Here is a 19,005-nt window from a genome sequence, read left to right as displayed (position 1 = left end):
ATGGTAAAAGGAATGTAAGCAAAGAAAGATTTTGGCTAAAGATCTGGGAAAAAAAGGGCTCTCACAGGGAGGTCCATTCATCTGGAAAGTAACATTCCTTCCAACTGCTATGATGGATGACCTCCACTTGAAGAATTTTAAGAAGGCTGGCTAAAAATCTCAGCAATGGGAGAAAACCCTCCTCTGGAAAAGAAATTTACAAGACAAAATAAATACTTTTGTTCTCTTGTTCTGATTCTGTATTTCCCTAAATAAAGCAACCTGAGATAGGACCTGATGTATCTTGTTGGGTGTAATATTGATCATCTTGAATTTCCTTTTCAGCTGGAAGAGAATCACAGAAAACTTGCCTTATCTCTATCCTTCTCTAAGAAACTTAGGCCATACCATCCCTCAAGAAACTTGGGCCATACCATCCCTCAGTGTCAGAATCTCACAGTGAGAGCGCAGGATAGTAACACCTAGCATTCAATATATTACTGAGAAATCCATAGGATAGGGTTAATTTTCAAGAGGAAAGAAAAGCATAGGAACTCTTACTTAATCACTGTTTCTAAAACAAAGAAAGCACAAGCATATATTGACTAAAGGTGAAATTTTCAATGAGGAAAGCCCAGATGCATTAATATGTTTGATTCTGCATGTCACTGGGAAGCAGACCAAAGGCAAAATCATTCCTCTAGGCTGGAGTTCTTCATAGTCTTTCTAAGATTAGAAAATGTATTTCCCCTGAACTGTGAGGTTCTGATCTTAATGCAGATTTTGAGATGATTTTTATCTTTCCAGTTCTTTTGGGACATATTCATTCTCAAGTACTCTCTTTGTACTTTGATTTCAAGGCTACTACACAATGTTGATCTCACCTTGATGAGACACTCACCTTGATGAATCGCTCAGAGGAACACATTTTCACGAATTATGTACTGTTATGTGAGTGACTACTAAAATACCATTTGTAAAAACAAAACAAACAACCCCCCCCCTTTATTTTTATTATTAAAATGAAATATTTTTCACTCTGTTATGAACGTCCTTTTCCCACTCAGTCCTGAATCACACAGTGCATAAATCACTTTCTCGGATGTTTTGCGCATGTTTAAGAAGCAGAGTGAGATTGGCATTTATTAAGCTTTTTAATAATGTAGAGAAATACAAGAATCTGGGAGGGGAAAAGAGCATTAAACTCAACAAATTGAGTCATTTCCTTGTAGAGGCTCCACTGTCTCAGAATACAACAGAATTTCAATAGTTTTTCTTCAGTAATCCCTCTTCTTGTTTTTCAATTCAAGTTATTTCCCTTTTCCTTTCCTACTTTCTTTTGCCCACTTTCCTAATAGAAATAGAAATCACTGGTATTTATAGACTGAAATAAATATGTGTTTAATATATTTATTATTATGAGAAATAACCTCAGGAAACAGCATTTCACACCTCATTTCATGGGGATTCCTGGATGTCCTATGTCAGCTGCCTCAGTCCTTCATCCAGACAAATAAATCACAGGGACAGTCTCAAACACAATTTGTGGCAAAACAAGGAGATCAGGGGGAAGCTTTTCCTGCTCTCTTAAAGGTTATGACACACACACACACACACACAAACCAGAAAATAATTTGTTCACATTTGTAGGCTGGAGAAACTATGAATGGACTACAGTATGTTATTTGTACAGAGAACTGTTGATTAACAAATGGCAATAGCAACCTCATGAGTAGATTTGTATGATCAATGTTTTCAAGGACAACAAAAGTCATCAGTAGCCACTGCATTTATGCACTTTGGAAGAATAGAAAAAAAAAATAGTTATGATTACCTCTAATTGGTCAGACTGCTCATTTTCAACATAGACAAATGGGTGAGGCAGCTCTCCAAGTGACACATCATAGAACTCAGAATCATAAATTATAGTGTCAGTGATAGGTGCAGCTCCAACAGCCTCAAAGATAAAAAATCCCAGAAAAATATTTACAAAGGTTTTCATTCTGCTTTCTTTTCTGAAAGAGAAGAAAATGGACAAAATGGAGGTAAAGTGGTAATTGCAAGGAATCCATGAAAATTTATTCTTACACTTGCAGTGCTTCTATGCATGCAACAATGATTTTGATGTTCGTATTTATTCATGATAAATGTTTATTCTAGTTTGTTTCATGAAGAGTCCCTGGATAAGAGAATTTCTGCATTTTGATAACTGAGGAAGGACCTGTAGAATTTTGCTATATCAGAACAGCATAAAAATAAACTGGTCTCCGTGAGAAAGGATCTGAAAAGTTAAAAGGGTTATATATTGATCTTTTTCCCCTTTTATCTATCTTCAACTATTTCATATGCATGACTAGAAAAGACCTTTTGATAACCTAGCCAAAGTTTAGCTAGACATATTTTTTTTTCTCCCTGTCACAATAAACCATCCTTTGAAATGTCCAATGTAATTTTGTCTTTCTCCTCTACCAAAATGTTAGAAGACATTAGGACGTCTTTCCTTGCTGCCTCTGGATGAGCATAATCAAAGTACGTTTTCACCCAATAGCTGTTCTGCCGGAATATCATTTTATGTGTTGAAAAGATGTGGCATATTTGGAACATGACCTCTGAAAAGGTTTGGGAAACAAAATCAAAAGTAGTCTCTGTTCTTCCCAGCCCTATAATTGACAGTAGCCTTCCTTCTTTCATTGAATCAACATAGTACAGTCACCTGTTCTCCTTGGAGGATAGAACTACAAAAATTAATTGTCACCCATTAAGATGTTCTGTATTTTAGTAAAATAGCAAAAATAAATATATAAATAAATAAATCACACTAGGCTTGAATATTAGTGTTCATGCATTCCCTCTTCCATATAAGTGATGTATATCATATAAGCTGCCTGACACAAGGGTCTATTCAACATTCTTTACTTACACCTTGATTTATCCATTGCTTCCACTAATTTCACCAAAAGTGCAGACAATGATAATAAGCAGTGCATGTCTCATAAACTGTAGTCCCGTTGTGATGCCATTATACACATACCTAAATATTTCATTTTAAAACTCTAGCAACTTAAAAGAGATTAAGAAATGCATGAGACATTTTTTTTTGGAATGCGTGCTGAGCAAGAACCTGAATTTTAGTTTTGAGAAAAGAGGTCTTTATGAATCTGGTTTAGGCATGAGGATATGAAATTCCTCTGGGGATGGTCAGCAACACAAGACGTTCATTTTTCCCTCGTTTGCTTTATTCAAAAAGACTTTTCAGTTACTGCTGGGAGTAGCTAGAATCACATTGGCTTGTCTTTGAGTAGACTTAGTTGAATTGCACCTTTCAGTATTAGCTTCTAAGATTATTAAAGGTTTTCTGTTTCCTTACAATAAAATAAAATAAAATACACCCAATCTCTGAAACATACTGAAGTATATATATATATATACTTCTCTAACTTTATATTTTCTTCTGCCTATTTTTGACAGGAATGTCTTGTTTCTTTTTTACGTGTCATTTAACCCAAACGGTCCAACTATAAATGATATTAATTCCAAAATATAACAATAACGTATTCAGTGTAATTTTTCTCTGAACAAACCCCGAGTATAAAATTATTCATTATTCAAAATTATTTACATTTTACATTTCCTTGGAATAAAAGATTTTAAAGGGCACAGGGCTTTATAAGTATATAATTTTATAAATATAGACAAAATCAGCAAACATAATATTAATCTCTGTGAAAAATATTGTTATGTATGTACACCTGTAGTATCTGCATTAACTTGAACAGTTTTAGTATCTCTCTACTTCCTTTATGTGTAATATATTGGAACATTCTGTAATGATATTGGCATCTGCAGTAGCTGTAAGATCAAATATTTTGATGAAGATTGTGTTTCTTCCTCACAGGAAGGAACTAAGACATATCCAGGAAAAAACAAATAGTCTCCTCAGTCTGCAGCATTTGAATCTGTATTTTACATGATAAAATCAAACAAATACTATAAAATTATTTCCAGACTTAAAAATCCAATTAACTGTTCTAAGAAAGAAGTACAAAAACTTACCTTTTGCTTCCAATCTCTCAAATGACATGGAGTTACTCAGAATGCAGAGCCAGAGGTATTAGACCCTGACCAATGACAGTGGCATTCTGGGGTTGTGGGAGGTGGTACAGCTTCTACCCTCAACTGGGGACCTCAGCCCAGATAGTTTCTCAGGCTTTAAACACCTTTCTATTTAATTCTGCAGAATTGAATTTTAGTGAGGTCAAACAAAGATTTATTGTATGCAAATAACATTTATTTCACATCACAGATTTTTACCTCTTCCACTAAAATTTCTCACTGCTCCTACCAGTATCTTCATAAACCTGACTAAAAGAAGAAATATTTTTTGTTTGTTTTATTTCATCCATTTTCATCCGTTACAGATTCTGTAATAACAGGAAGGATGAAGAACATATGTGCAATGTATGATCAACACTCAGAATAGATGGATGTTTTAATACATTAACAAGTTTGCAATAAAATGCTTAGACAAAGAAGAACTGTAGATATTTACAGTTAGTTTCTTTATTGCAGTCTCAGTATGCAGAGGGAAACAATAAGCACAGGATAAAACTGGCAGTAAAAAGGAATGTAACCAAGTGGTAAGAAAATCAATACAGAACTTTGAGACTTTGAGACAATTCTCAATTTAACTTTCATGAATATATGGTAGTTTCATCAAGGCTGACATTTAGCCTTTTGTTAACTAGCAGAAAAACACACTGTTACTTAAAATAGTAAAAATAACACTCCTAATTGCATTCCAGAAACAATCTTTTGGGTGTCCTGATCATCTAAAAATATATGTTTTCCAACTTCCAAAATTAAGACTTGAACAAACTGAATCAAGCATGAAATATATATGTATTTTTTATGACAGTTTTTTAAATATGATAGTTTAATGTATTTCCATATGCTGTTGGTAATATGTATTTAGAGGTATTTTTTTCTTTCTTTCTTTCTTTTTCTTTTTCTTTCTTTCTTTCTTTCTTTCTTTCTTTCTTTCTTTCTTTCTTTCTTTCTTTCTTTCTCTTTCTTTCTCTTTCTCTTCTTTCTTTATTTTTTCTTTCTTTCTTCTTTTCTAAGTATTTCTGAGGCAATACTTACACGATCTACTCCTTTCCAGTATGTTTTTTGGTTCTGAAGGGAAAATAACACTTCCTTAATTGGTATGAACAGCTATAATATACTGCAAATAATAAGCATGTGTTGTAGTAGCATGCACTTTATTACACCAGGGTAGGCCTTACAATGTTAGCAGAAGTCAAGCTATCTATATCTTTTCTATATTGCTTGTATTTTATATATTATCTCTTACTGCTTGATTCTGTGCTTTCTTTTGTATTACTGTTAATTTGTACAACATACAACCATTCATCTGAAGTTTTTCATCATTCCTCCGTTTCTTCTTTTAAATGTACCTCCTAATGCTATCAATATCCTATACTAGCAGTTCAGAAAAGCCAGAAGACATTGCTTATCTATGGAGGAATGTAATGGTAATGTAGAAGATTCCAATGTACTAAGGAAACCTGATTGCCTTTGCTTTATATAATTTCCACCATATATACATATATATTTTTCAAATAAGAAGACCAACCTGAAAGCCCAAATTTGTATGAGGCACAGAAAACATGATTAAAATTTTAAGCCATTTCTCAATAATTTGAATGTCCAACATCAAACTTCTAATGCTAGTCTAGGCAATCTGAGACATGTGAAGGGTTTAGCAGATAGGTCAAAGAATCTGTAGAAGAGTAACTCCTCTGTCAGCAGATGATTACAGAGGCTGTGATATTTTAGGCCATGTGAAATGACACTAGGTATCATTTGTTGTTTTGTCAGTTGAGCCAAGTCTGCAGTACCTTATAATACTATGATTACTCCTGGATGACAGAAAGATTCATCATTACATGATTCTATAAAAGTTGGGCCTCAAGTCATTAAATCAGATATTTTTCATTTCCTTCTTCACAATCTTTCCTGTAAGTATTTATATCTTTCCTGTAAGTATTTAAGTATTGCAGGAGCATCACACTACTGTGTCCTGTTGTTATTTTTCTTCATGTCAATAGCCTTGACTACAGGTACTGTAGTTTACTCCTGAAGTTAATGACCAAGTTGCTTTCAAAGCTGATGTATATTCCTTTCTGGCAACAAAGTAAATAGTTATACCTTCTGCAGTAAAATGCCATCATTTCACCTTCTTATGACTGGTAATTTTTATGCTTCTGCACATAGACAGGATATATTTTGTAAATGAGAAAGACATATTGAGATCCAGCATTTAGAAAGTAAATCTTTAAATGACGAAGTACAGCAACAAATAAAATGCTAAAAGTGTAAAAATTTACTTTTTAAATGCTCACTTTCAATTTGTCTTTTTCATTTGCAAAATATATTAACTATATAGGCTGAGTGTTTATTGATTGCTCTTGTACAAAAGACTCCAATCTTACATTTTTTGCTGAAGAAAAATTACCTTACCTAAAGTAACTTCAGGTCTATATTAATGTTTTTTTCCTCCACCCTTACACAGCAAAGTAGATTTTGACATAGGTTTCAGACCTAGGGCCCAAAACTTTTGCATCTTTTGGTCTGTAGCTTTATTACTACTACTACTACTATTATTATTATTATTATTATTATTATTATTATTATTATTATTATTATTACTATTTATTATTTATTATTATTATTATTAAAAACAATAAAGTTCAAACCACTTTGGCTCTGGATCTTAACTTAATCTTGATTTTCATGTCTTACTGTATTCCTATCACACTTCAATATGCTTTGCTGGTCTTGTTTTTTCTAGAAACGAGGATTCAAATAAGGAATAAAATGAATTAAAGGCAAATGTTAACTTATAAATACTGTTATTGCTATTATTTTTTGTTAGAGTAATAGAAACACTTGAAAATGGTGACATTTTATACAAACCATATGCAAAGTTCTGAGCATGATGTCTTATGTGGCTAACAAATGTTGTAAATTGATATTTTGCAAATTTTTGCTTTTTTTTTCAAATTTGGCAAATTAAAATAAAAGGATCAAAGAAAAAAAAAGTTTTATTTTGTTTTTCAGGAGGAACACATTTTATGATTTAAAGAACCAATATTTGGAGACTGAGTGGCATATCTATTGATTCAGATCACTGCCTGGTGATTTCTGATTCCTGTTGTCACAGAAGATAATGAAATTCCTGAGTCTGACTAAAGGACATTTGGGAGTGATCTTCACATGTCCTTTAATTAGTCGCTTCAGAGACATATGTTTTTTCTCCAGATACTCTGACCTCATTGTGCAGTTTAAGTTACTGTCTTGCAAACTTACCCAATTGTCTCTAAATCTTTCTGTCTGACTTAGTAACTTGGGCTTAATTAAAAGCTCACTAAAGTTAATGGAGAGTTCCATTGCATTCAGTGGTTTTTGAAGCACGACTTGAGCTAGAAGCATATCCAGCTGTGGTCATTGCCTAACACATTCCTAGCTAAAATGCATTCCCATTGTATAATTGCTGGCAATGCTAAATGAATTAATTTATTCCCTTGTTTTTTTGAGACTGCTTTGTTTCCATTTCATTTCTCCCAGCTCTTAGAGGTGCAATGACTTCTAACTGTATTCTTGAACTCAGTGCCAAAGCCTCAGGGTTGTCCTACTCTTGTTTTTCCAAAACCTTGATTATAAAGCACTGAGCCTTTGATTCAGACTGTCAGCATCCATTTAATAGATATGCATTTTTTTTCTTTGTTTTGCTTTGGGCCTCACAGATTCATCCCCAGAAACTTGTGATAATGAAGAATGTGTGGGAAAAAATAACAGCTTTTCCATGGAATGAAAAATCCTATCTGTCCCTCTGAAACAGTTTATCTATGGTACTAAGATTCCCTATCATCATGTTTTCAGTCAGCCAGCCTAGACAGAAGTACAGATCTTTAGTCTGTTACTTCAATTCTGACAAAATCTTTTGCTGATTTTAAACAAGGAGTGAAAGATATTGTCCAGCTTTGGAAAGAGAGACACAAGAGTCCCAAAATGAGTCATTCGTTTGATTGTTCCTACTTAGTACCTGACTAAAAGATACTTCTGGTATGAAACAATAGAGTAAGAGCAGTCAATGAAGATGTTTATGTACCTTCATATAAAACAATTGTATTAAATTGAAAGGCCACCTTATTTTGGGCCAGGGACTAGTCTACATACAGGAGGGGAATTGCATGAGTGCTCATAATGACAGTAACTTCAACAGCATAGGATACACAGTCTCTCAAAAAGACATATTGGCTTTCCCTCACCTCTTCCATGATCATCTTCTGTGATCAGAAGAGCATCAGCCACATGAACAAATCTGGGTCACTTGCATTATGTGGTAAGTACATGCTTGGTTATGTCAAGGGAGACATTTGTGTTTTACTCATGTATGGAAGGTCCATAGACATTAATTTCACAGGATATGCTATGTCAAGTGACCAAAAGGCAGGTAACATTAGCATGTTAACATTAGCACTAGATTGCTAACATTAGTATAAGAAAGGGACCGTATGGCCCTTACAAAAGAAAGCAGACAAAAAAAGAAAAAAAAAAGAAAAAAAAATCAAGTTGAATTGATGTTAAGCACTGGGTCTATGACAAAGTCTATAGGGTAGCCAAGCAAAGGCAAGAGCTATCTTTTCTGAATAAAGTTACAATTATGTCACAGTGGATATGGAAAACATTAGTCTTAACCTTTAAAATTGATCTCTGGCAGATTCTTTGTATATTTAAACCTATTCAGTTTCTTAAAAAAAAAAAAAAACAAAACACCACAAGTTTGCATTATTTCCCTAAAAGTTCTGTCTAATATGTAGCTTATTTTTCATATACTAGAAGAGAAGTAATGATTGAAGTAATAAAATATTACACAGTGTATCAATTTAGTTACTGATTTATATATTAAATTTTACTTTTGAACTTCTCATTCTTTTTAAAATGGCTGTAAACTGTTACATATTTATGTCAGGTTTCAGATTATTTGGTAGCACATAAAGGGTACCCTTTATTAATAAAATGCCCCCAGTGATTGCTTGTTCTCTTTAATTTCTTTATAGAGAAGAGATCATAAAGTTGGTGTCATTCCTTCTACATGCACTCCAGATTATTTGGAAAGACAGCTATTATTGTGAACTTAAAAAAATATATTTTACAATTTATAATTTGATTTCTCAACCAACGCCCTCTAACCTGCTTATATGTACCTCAACAAAATCCAATTGGACAGGTTTTAATTCTCTAAATGAAAGTAGTATTTGGCACTACATTTTGTTTCCACCGAATGTTCATGAAGAACTTTACTAAGGTGCATAATGTACTAGACAGTCTGCTTCATGTCCAAACAAATGTTTTCCTCAGCTTGTTCTTGGTATATGACATTTTTATTTACTGAATATTTGTTTGTTGTTTATTTTCCAATTCTAAATATGTGGTCAGAATTATATATATCAAAGGGAGACCACAGCATGAAGTCCTGGAATCATTGAAGCTACCTGCAATCAAAGGCAGAGCTAAAATTCAGCCCAGTTTCTTTTTGAGTGTTCACTTCTGACATTTTGAACACCCTGTCTGTCCTTTTTGTTTGTTTGTTCCAAAGGCATAGGGGGAGGATGGAGAGGTAGGAAGCTGTTTTGACACATCCTTTGCCTGTCTCAGTATCACTTGAATTTCATGAATTGCTGGATTGTGGAACCTCATTCACCCTAGGACCCTGGGAAAAAGAGTGCATCATATGAACCTCACTGGGACTAGGGAACAAAAGCTGGAGCACAGAAAAACAAATGTCTCAGAGAGAAGTAGAAAGGAAGGAAATCATGTGTCTGCAGAAGGAATTAGCATTTCCATTTTGCTCATCAAAGTTAAACAGAGTACAAAAGAAGGATTTAGAGTGCTCCAACTGTTTCATCCCTTGTGGAAATCACCATAAACATGAGGGAAAATAGAGTTAAACATAAAATGTATGATAGCTACAATTGTTTTTGCTAGTAAAGTCCTGTTTAGTTTTAATTATTTCTGCATAAACAGTGAATGCAGGAAAGTAAATAGCTTTTTAATGAGTCATAGATACAACTAAATACCCATTACATATGTATCAACTTAAATGCATTATTTCTGACTTCAGTATTCCTGATCGTTGGTCAAAATTTGATTCAATTTTTCTTTCAACTTACATGCTCTATGGAAGTTGCTATTCTCTTCCTTTGAAGTTACTTTTATTGTCATCTCTTAATTCTGTGGTTGATGTAGGCAGATTAAAGTGTCAGATCATGTAGTATAAGACCTTCTTTCTGTCATTCAAACATTAATTTTCACTATTTTGTACAGCCTGTCCTGTTGTTTTTTCTTTCTTTTATTTTTATTTTTATTTTTTTTTATTTCCCCCTTTTTACATAACTTCCATAAAAATAAAAATATCATATCTATATAAAAGTTGTCACATGTATACCAGATATGGCTAGCATTGATTGTTACTAGTTGGATCTCTGAACATTTTCATGCAGTCTAGTCTGCCAAACTATGATGCTTTTCTAAATGAGAACCCAGAATATTGTTTTATTGCACATGTAAAGATCATATCTATTCAGACCTAGAATTTCCTAGTTATAAACAGGCTTTAACAGGGACTATGCACATTTACTGTAAAATTAAACACTAAATCCATAGTTACAATGACAGGAATGAATGGTTCACACTTTTCTTTTGGAAAGGATGATTTAGAACCTGCAATATCTAATTCTGAAATCATTAAATGTTCTTGCAAACTGTAAGCATGATCTAAAACCTATTAGTTTTAATCATCTTTAACCTGGCTTGCTTGCATTACTCTCCTGTAAAATTCAAAGATTGTCCTTAATTCCATTTCCAATTTTACCCTTTTGACATGTTTGTATGATTAGCCCATAAATTAAATCCATCACAATGTGCTATTCCATCTTTCTGTATGCTATAATTTTTCAAGGAGATGAAAAGCTTGTCAGATTATTACTGTATATTATATATGAATAAACCATATGATTAGCTTAGAAAAGCACTTAGAAATCAGAGAACTCTGATTATTCAAACTCAGCCAAAGCAGGTCTGAAATAACCTTTATGATAAATTATGTACCTTGCACTTCTTCCACTTATTTGACTCACAAGTCTCAAGAGAGTATATGTTTTTTTCAGGATATTTAATAATTTCAGTTTGGACACAACTGGCTAGTAATGCTGAAATGTAACCTATATTGAGATTGGTGCTTAAGATAATTTTCTTCTGTGCACCATGGAAACTTTGAGAAGAGAGGTGGAGAGATGCATTTTCTGAAGAATGCTGGAGAAATCATAATGGGTCGTTTTTTTTTTTTTTCTTTTTTTTACCTGTTACTAATCTCTTTGTGCTTTTGAAATTAATTAGGTGACGACAAAAGTGCTTGTTGTGCTTAGTTTCTCTATCAGTTACATGTAAGCACACAGACATATGCAGGGTATACCGTAGTTCACTAATGAAAGTCTCAGGAATGCCTGCTGAGCCCAAAGGCTGGAGTCAGAGCTTCAGACTGACATACTTGGGTTATATTCCATTCACATTAGATAGGCTGCCATTCTTCTAAAACCAAATTTACAGTTTGCTCTTTAAGAGGTATAATTTTCATCAGTTTTGAGGAGGGGTTGGGAAAGGAATCTCTGTTCTTTCTTTAATCATAGTTGAACATAAGATAGCACTGCTGAGTATGCAAGCATGTGGTGTAGCAGAATGGTTTTTATTAACATCCAAGCTATTGTCTGCTATTCCAGCCCAGCCTGTGGACTGGTGGTGTTAGACCCTTTCAGGAAAAGTCTGTTCCTGGCCACAGAGATGGAAAACTTTAGAATGTTTTTGCTTGGCTAAACAAGTACAGTTCAGAGTTGGCTTATCATATTTATCACTAAAAGATGCATAATGTTTTGCTTGGGATGGAAAAATAAACCAGAAACAAGGCTCAATAAGAGAAAGATTTGGATTTCAGTAGAGAAGAGGCTTTGTATTATGTATTTGTATTATGTATTATATGTTGATTTACCATTTATTCAAAAGAAATGGCAAAAACTACCATACTGTACTTAAGTCATGTATAAAGATTGTAAAAGATTTTATGTAGCAGAATGGGTGTCATATTGTCCTCAATATCCTGAGCAAATTTGAAATTGAAAACATTGAATTAAAGTGTTTTCCCCTGATTAGCATAAATTTAACCCCTTTTCCTATGACATTTGAATATGAAATTGTGAATATGCTTTTAAAATATTCAAAAAATGCTTGAAAGTAGAATAGAATGATTGTTTGCATTTGAATGCTGTTATGTAACTCTATGCTTGTAACATGAAAATAATCTCTGTTTGCACTGAATTTGCTGGAAAATGCATAAGTATTAATTACTTGTAGTATCTCAAATTTTACATCAGAACAATTCACTAGCAAGTAAGTCCTGTCTATAGTCATATAATAAAATATAAGTACTCCAACATGCAAAACATAACTTAGGGATTAAAAAAGCAATGTATAAACCAGTCATGACTGTACTATGCTCAGGCACCAGTGTGTCAGCCATGCAGATGACGTCCATGTTATCATAATCTCAGCTGCATACTTCAATGGCATTTTTGCATTTTGTTTCCTTTTAATTGCTTCTTCTAGTAGTCACCTAGCTAGAGGCTCTGATGTTATCAATCTCAGGGGAAGCTCTACTGACATTAACATTCATTGCTCCAGTCTACTATTTGGGAAATATATTAATTCACTTATTCTCTTACGGAAACAAGGGCTGAACATAAGACTGTCTTCCCTTGGAAGAAGAAAATGGTAGGAAAAAAAAAAAAAAAGGTTTATTATAGAGCTGGCACACAGAAATTAACACAGCTCCCTTTTTCTCCCCCAACTATCAGATATACACAAAAAATAAACAACAACAACAACAAAGATTTTAGTTTTAAAAGTTATTTAACAGAAAAAAAAAAAAAAGTTATTCTAAAAGCCAGAAATAATATATGGATAATATTTTAGTATTTTTCATAGGATTTCATAAAATGTTAAAATTATGACCTTACTTGTAGACTTTTTAAAAACATGCAGGCCAGAATGACAGATTTTCTTTCTAATTAATTTGATAATTTAATTGAAGTTTATCTACCTTGTAAACTACAGTTGCAAGTGATAGTTGAAAGTGACTGTAGAAAAACAGACTTGTCACTATTTCCAGAGCTGAGCTGATTTTCATCAGTTTTGATTACTGCCAGTTGACTAACTGTCTACAATTTATTTTCTTTCCATTATTCTAACATTAAGGAAAGGATTTTGTTTGGTTGGTTCATTTTGAAATTACGTGTTTCCATGCAGTAGGTTTTTCAACTTTTTAGCAGGTGTCTTTTTTTTTCTTCTTCTTTCTTTTTCCTAACATGCTCCATTGTATGAGAAGTTTTCTTTCTGTTAACTAGCACTTTCTGACTTTGAAACGATTTACTTTTAAAACCATGCCATGGTTCCCACAGTGGCAGGAATAACATTAGGAGTTTTAGGCAGTCTGTAGAGAAAGGGAAGAGTTGTCCCATCCCATGGTCCCTGGGATGACCCACAGCACCAGGAAGAGGGAACAGGGGAAGCAAGGGGATACACCAGCTTTAGTAGCCCTCCTTACAGCTCTCCCTAGCAAATGACAGTATTCACAGGTTGGTTTGTGGACAGAGACAAGACCATCCTGATTGACAGACGCGTGCAGGTGGCTTGAGTGACACAATGGATATATCCACACCTGCATTACATCATTTGATGGGGGACTGACCAGGCTGTAACCAAAGATGCATTTCCTCATAGAGCTTCAGAAAAACCATGGGTCCTGCTTGATGATCCACTCAGACTATAGCAAAGAGTTGCAGGTTCTCATCTGCTTTTGGGTGCCTGGTCCCAGCTGACAGCAGCTAGGCGGCTGGGTTGAGAGGTACAGGAGGAGGCATGGCGGTGGTCAGTGGGGAGCATGGGAGGCGGATGCTGTGGCTGGGAGCTCAGGTCAGAAGCAACTGAGCTGACTGTGCAAAACGAGACAGACACAGCCGGGCTGTGATGTGGCTAGCCACAGCCTGACTCCAGGACCTCTGGCACTGCAAATGAGAGACACACCACCCTTCAGCCAATATTTCTGTTTATTTGTTTTTTAATTTCCGTTTTAAACTGTTTGTTTTCTGAGCAGACTTGGGAACATGTCCTGTGAGACACTAATGCACAAAGAATGTGAGAATTTAGTGTGTCACACAAGATTTTTCTCATAGACTCTAAGGAAAATATTAATTTTCTTTACCTGTTAGAATTAGCATGGTGATTTATCAATTATCTGCAAAATAATGTAGCTGTAAACAAGGAGAAATATGTTAGTCAGACCTCTGTTTCTATTAATTAAATATTTGGAAAACATCTTAAAAATATATTAGTTTGCAGAAGTATCAGCCCAGATAACAGTTCAGCAAAAGTGCAGATTTCTATTAGCATGGCAGTAAAAGAAACTAATATTGGTTGAAGAGTGACTTTTGAATTTCTCTATCATTTTAAAGGTCAGGTATTAGTCATACGTTTAAAGGCAAATATTCCTTCCATCCGGCCCCGCCCCCCCCCCTCCCCCCAAATAAAAAAAAACACACACTACATTAATATTTTTGGTTATTTTTTGGTTGAACAGATGTATGAAAACATTGCTTTTCACTTTCTATTTGAAATGTATGTGGCATTTTCCAAAAGTCTATTTTAATTTATGCACCACACAGAGACTCTTGCAGACTTACACATGCACATATGGGATCCCAGTAGCTTGACAGAACTTCAAGTTTGTGCAATCAAAAGTCCTTTAGAAGTTTGATTTACAGGATTGTCTTTTTAGGGGCTTTTGTTTGTTTGTTTTGCTTCATTGCATGCACAACGTGTCATTGACTCTCATTGCTTAAAATTAAACTTCAGTCGGTAGTTGCTCAGCCCACCATCTGCAACAAGTTACCATGTGGTCTTAGCTGCATGAGCTCTGTCATCTCTGTGTTACCATTAACAGAAGCAGGATCCAGATTAACTGATGAATGACCTTTTATCTAGCATAACCAACACAGCTAAAATTCAGGAATTTTAGTACTGTCTTTTGTCCAAAAGAGACAAACCTGAACTTAAGCAACACATCTAAGCAAGTGTGCCAAGAGTTGGGAAAATGCACAAACTCTGGATTAGACATGGAAGGGGAAAGAAATAATTTAGGGTTCAAAGTAACTGCAGAGGTAGTGGGTCTCAGTGCTGTTTCAAGATTAGTAATGTCCTGTTTTCACAAAAAGCTGTGCTGATGAATGCGTAAAGGAATCATTCATGGGGAAGTTTCAGCTTGTGCAAGTTTCCTGAAGTCAGGAAACCCAGATTAATCCAGATTCATCCAGCTTTAGACCGAGGGAATTATTCCAACTCTGGTGTAGAGGAAAATTCTCCATGCAAGCACAAGGGAAACTGTTAAATTTCATTGTACAAATTGTGCTTTCTTTCTGTTTCTGTCCTTTGATGAGCAATGTGGTGATTACAGTGCTGTTTGCCCAGATGACCACAGCTATTTTGCTGATTCTTTTTGGTAGTCAGAGGATTCACTGTAAATAACTAGGGAAAAAAAAAAAAAAACACCACAGCAAATGAGCCTACATAAGCCATGTTTAAATTCAGGTTTCTAACTGTAAGAGAAACAGGTTATGAAGGAACTGTCCAGTGAAAAACAAGATAATAATCTTTCCTAGTTTTTAGCATAGAATCACAGAAATATATGAATTCGATCATGTGATAGCAAGTAGCTGTCGCTTTTGGTTCAAATAAATTAGCCCTACCTGAAGATCAGAATCTTGAATTTTATCAACTAGGGAAAGGGAGTCAGTAAAAATAATCAAATATAGTGTGATGTGTTCAAAATGATAGGCAAGGAAGGTGATTTGAAACTCTAGATTTTTAGTGTATGAGGACATGCAAATGACCATGTGTGTCAAGAGATAGAAGGGAGAAAAAAAAAAAAAAATCTGTCAGGGAGACCAGAAGGAAGATATTCCAATACGGAGCTTTACAAAGATCCTTACACAATTTATGCATAAGAGTAATAATTCAAGAAACATAGGAAATAACATGGCATGCCAGAGTTCAAGAAGCATTTGGACAACACTCTCAGACACATGATATGATTTTTTGGGTGGTCCTTTGGGGACCCAGGAGTTGGACTTGATGATCCTTGTGGGTCTGTTCCAACTTGGATATTCTATGATTCTATGATTCCATGATATAGTGACAAAACAGATCACAGCAGGAGAAAGGAGGGGCCCTAAAAAAGAACTGGGGAGAAGTGAACAGCAGGAAGGAGCAAGTTTATATAGCACAGTGGAGAATTACAAAAGGAATATAAAAATTTCCATATTTTTCCATTTCAAATTGAGATTTCTTTAATGTAGCTTTCAGTAGAAGGTTGGGGAATCCTCACCACAGAGGTTAAAGACCTCTGTGTGAACAAATTGATTTATTTAATGAAAAAGAGCAATGGGAGATTAGCAGGACATAGAAGAGACTGAAAGAAACACTAAAACCTGCTGAAGAATGATATGAGATGTAAGAGGAGTCCCAGGAATGGATGGAGTTGCTAAAGACCAGAAATGAGATGATGAGCCACCAGTTGTTCATTTTCTGTGAGCAACTAGAATTTTAAGTTACTATCTGTTATGTAGATATGTACATCTCATCTGTAATCTATAACATTCATAGTTTATGGCTTCTCCTTAGTAAAACCTGAAGGACACAGCCTTTGCTGGTGAAACTCAACAGATTATCACATCAGAGTGCAGATTAAATGAGATTTGAGACTTGAACATTTTATGGCAGTTCAGTTATAATACCTAATAGACAAGAATCTTACACCAAAACTAAATATAAATTAAAACACAATGCCATGAGACTTGTAACACTCCAGCACTAAACCAAAGACAGCTCTGAGGTAAATCATTTAAAGACAGTGGTGAGTTTGGTCTGTTGGAGAAAGTCTTTGTTTTCATTTACACCTCTGAAAGACCATTAACAAAGGCAGATTTTGGCCCGCATGCTACTTTAAACAGACCATGAGAGTAATAAAAAATCCAGACATTTCTGTCATTAAAAAGAGTCCTGCTGAGGGGGCCAGTCTGTTTAGATTGCTACTGTGCAGTGCCAGTGACTGTCACTATACCAGCTGCTTGTGAGAAAAGTTTGTTCCTGTAGGACTTTCTGTGACAGAGTTTGAACTGTTTTCATTTAAATAACTTTGGGTACTATGTCTGCAACTTTGAATAAAGATAATAAAAGGGAACAGAGGAGAAATCCATAATATATTATCTGAAAAGAAAAATAACCAAAAGCAACTAAAACCCCTTTCCCTTTGGCAGTGTTTTTTTTTTTTTTCTCTTTTACTCCATGAAACATGAGAACTTTTATTATATAAAACTGCTTTCTTGTGCTTTTTCCTTTAGGCTTGCCAACAAGGGATGATTTAATTCTTTCCAGATATTCGGTTGATTTAATATAATTTCTTTCATGTGGAACAGAACAGGGTAAATGGGCATTGGTCCTAGAATATTTATTCTTTTTCACAAATCCATAAGGGTACATTTAATAGAATCACAACATATTTTTGGCATTCAATTATTACACTAATTACATGGTGTTTGATTATAAGACTGTCTAGTGAAGATCATATAGTGTTTGTACTGTGTGCCTAACCCTGGATTTTCTCTTTGTTTTAATGGAGAGTGATGTATGGTTGAATTGAAAATGCTATTTAAAACAGACATATTTGAATAACAAGCCCCTTTGCCCAGGTTCTCGAGACACAGCTGTTACTATTGCAAACCCAGAAGCTTTCATGTACCTCATTTTCATTTCATTTCTCTTGGATTATTCCAGGAATAGCTTGAAGCTCTGATTATAGTTTAAAGCTTCTTTTTTTTTTTTTTTTTCTCTAAGTAGAACCAGTTTGATGAAAACCTCCATTTCATAATATCTTTTACTCATTTTTGTTCCTTTTCCTCTACAGTTTTTCTTATATGTATGCAGTTTGTGTACTAGACATATAGTTAATTAGATAACAACATACTGAAATGAGCATATGCATATCTCAATTATGTGCTATTGACACAAAGAACAACCCTACCACTGTAGGATTCTGGCAGTAAGATTTGTAGATGGTAAGAGAGAATGCATGATCCAGAACATTTTTTTTCCCCTTAACTAGATTAAGTATTGAAATAAAAATTCTGTTGCATTAAGGCAGAGCCAAAAAGTAATACCTTGGGTAGAGAGAGGTTTGATATGAGATCTGATGAGTCCATTCCTCTCAATTTTTCACTCCTGTTTGACACTGAAATTCAGTAAAGTTGTAGATATTGCTAAAGGAGAAAGGGACCTAGGGAAATTCACATGATTTTCCTTTTACCCCTTTATTTTCCCTTCATGCTTTAATAAGAGCCCATAAGGTCATGCTCACTGTCTGGGAATGACTCCTTCACTGACTTCATAGTCCAGGGTGACAGAACAGATGACTTTTGTTGCTGTTGCTGTTTTGGCCATTTCACAGCAGTGCTGTTCTCACTGTACATTTGTTGACTGAAATCTATTTGAGACCAAACTCCATCTATCCATGTAACAAACAATTCACTTTTAGATTCCTGAAACCCTAAAAGATGTAAGAACATATGTTTATTGACTGTTAAGAAATAAATAAATAAATAAAGCCTGAAAAATGTTTATCAGGAAAGCTAAGCAGTCCTCTAGTGAAAATAAATAAATAAATAAATAAATATACAAATAAATAAATCTGCAAGAGAGATTTCTGATATTCTGCAATCTAAATTTCATTTTGAATTTGATCCATATTAATCAAGCTTAACTACCCAATTATTTGCTTTTCATGAATAAGATAAATTTACA

At 34.4% G+C, this 19,005-nt stretch overlaps 1 protein-coding gene across 1 annotated transcript in view; it reads right to left on the bottom strand.

Moving 5' to 3' along the window:
• The window catches only part of EPYC (epiphycan), a 35,097-nt gene extending 20,098 nt beyond the window's left edge, over window positions 1-14,999 (bottom strand). The window contains 2 exon segments of the mRNA XM_040557706.1: window positions 1,814-1,994; window positions 14,835-14,999. Of these exon segments, the coding sequence (XP_040413640.1) occupies window positions 1,814-1,981 (168 nt within the window). The 5' untranslated portion in view covers window positions 1,982-1,994; window positions 14,835-14,999.
• Between the last annotated feature and the right edge of the window lie 4,006 nt (window positions 15,000-19,005).

The sequence above is a fragment of the Cygnus olor genome, chromosome 1 (assembly GCF_009769625.2).
Source record: "Cygnus olor isolate bCygOlo1 chromosome 1, bCygOlo1.pri.v2, whole genome shotgun sequence".
Classification (NCBI taxonomy): Eukaryota; Metazoa; Chordata; class Aves; order Anseriformes; family Anatidae; genus Cygnus; species Cygnus olor.
Note: the sequence above shows the minus strand (reverse complement) of the source record. Positions and strands in the feature narration are given on the sequence as shown.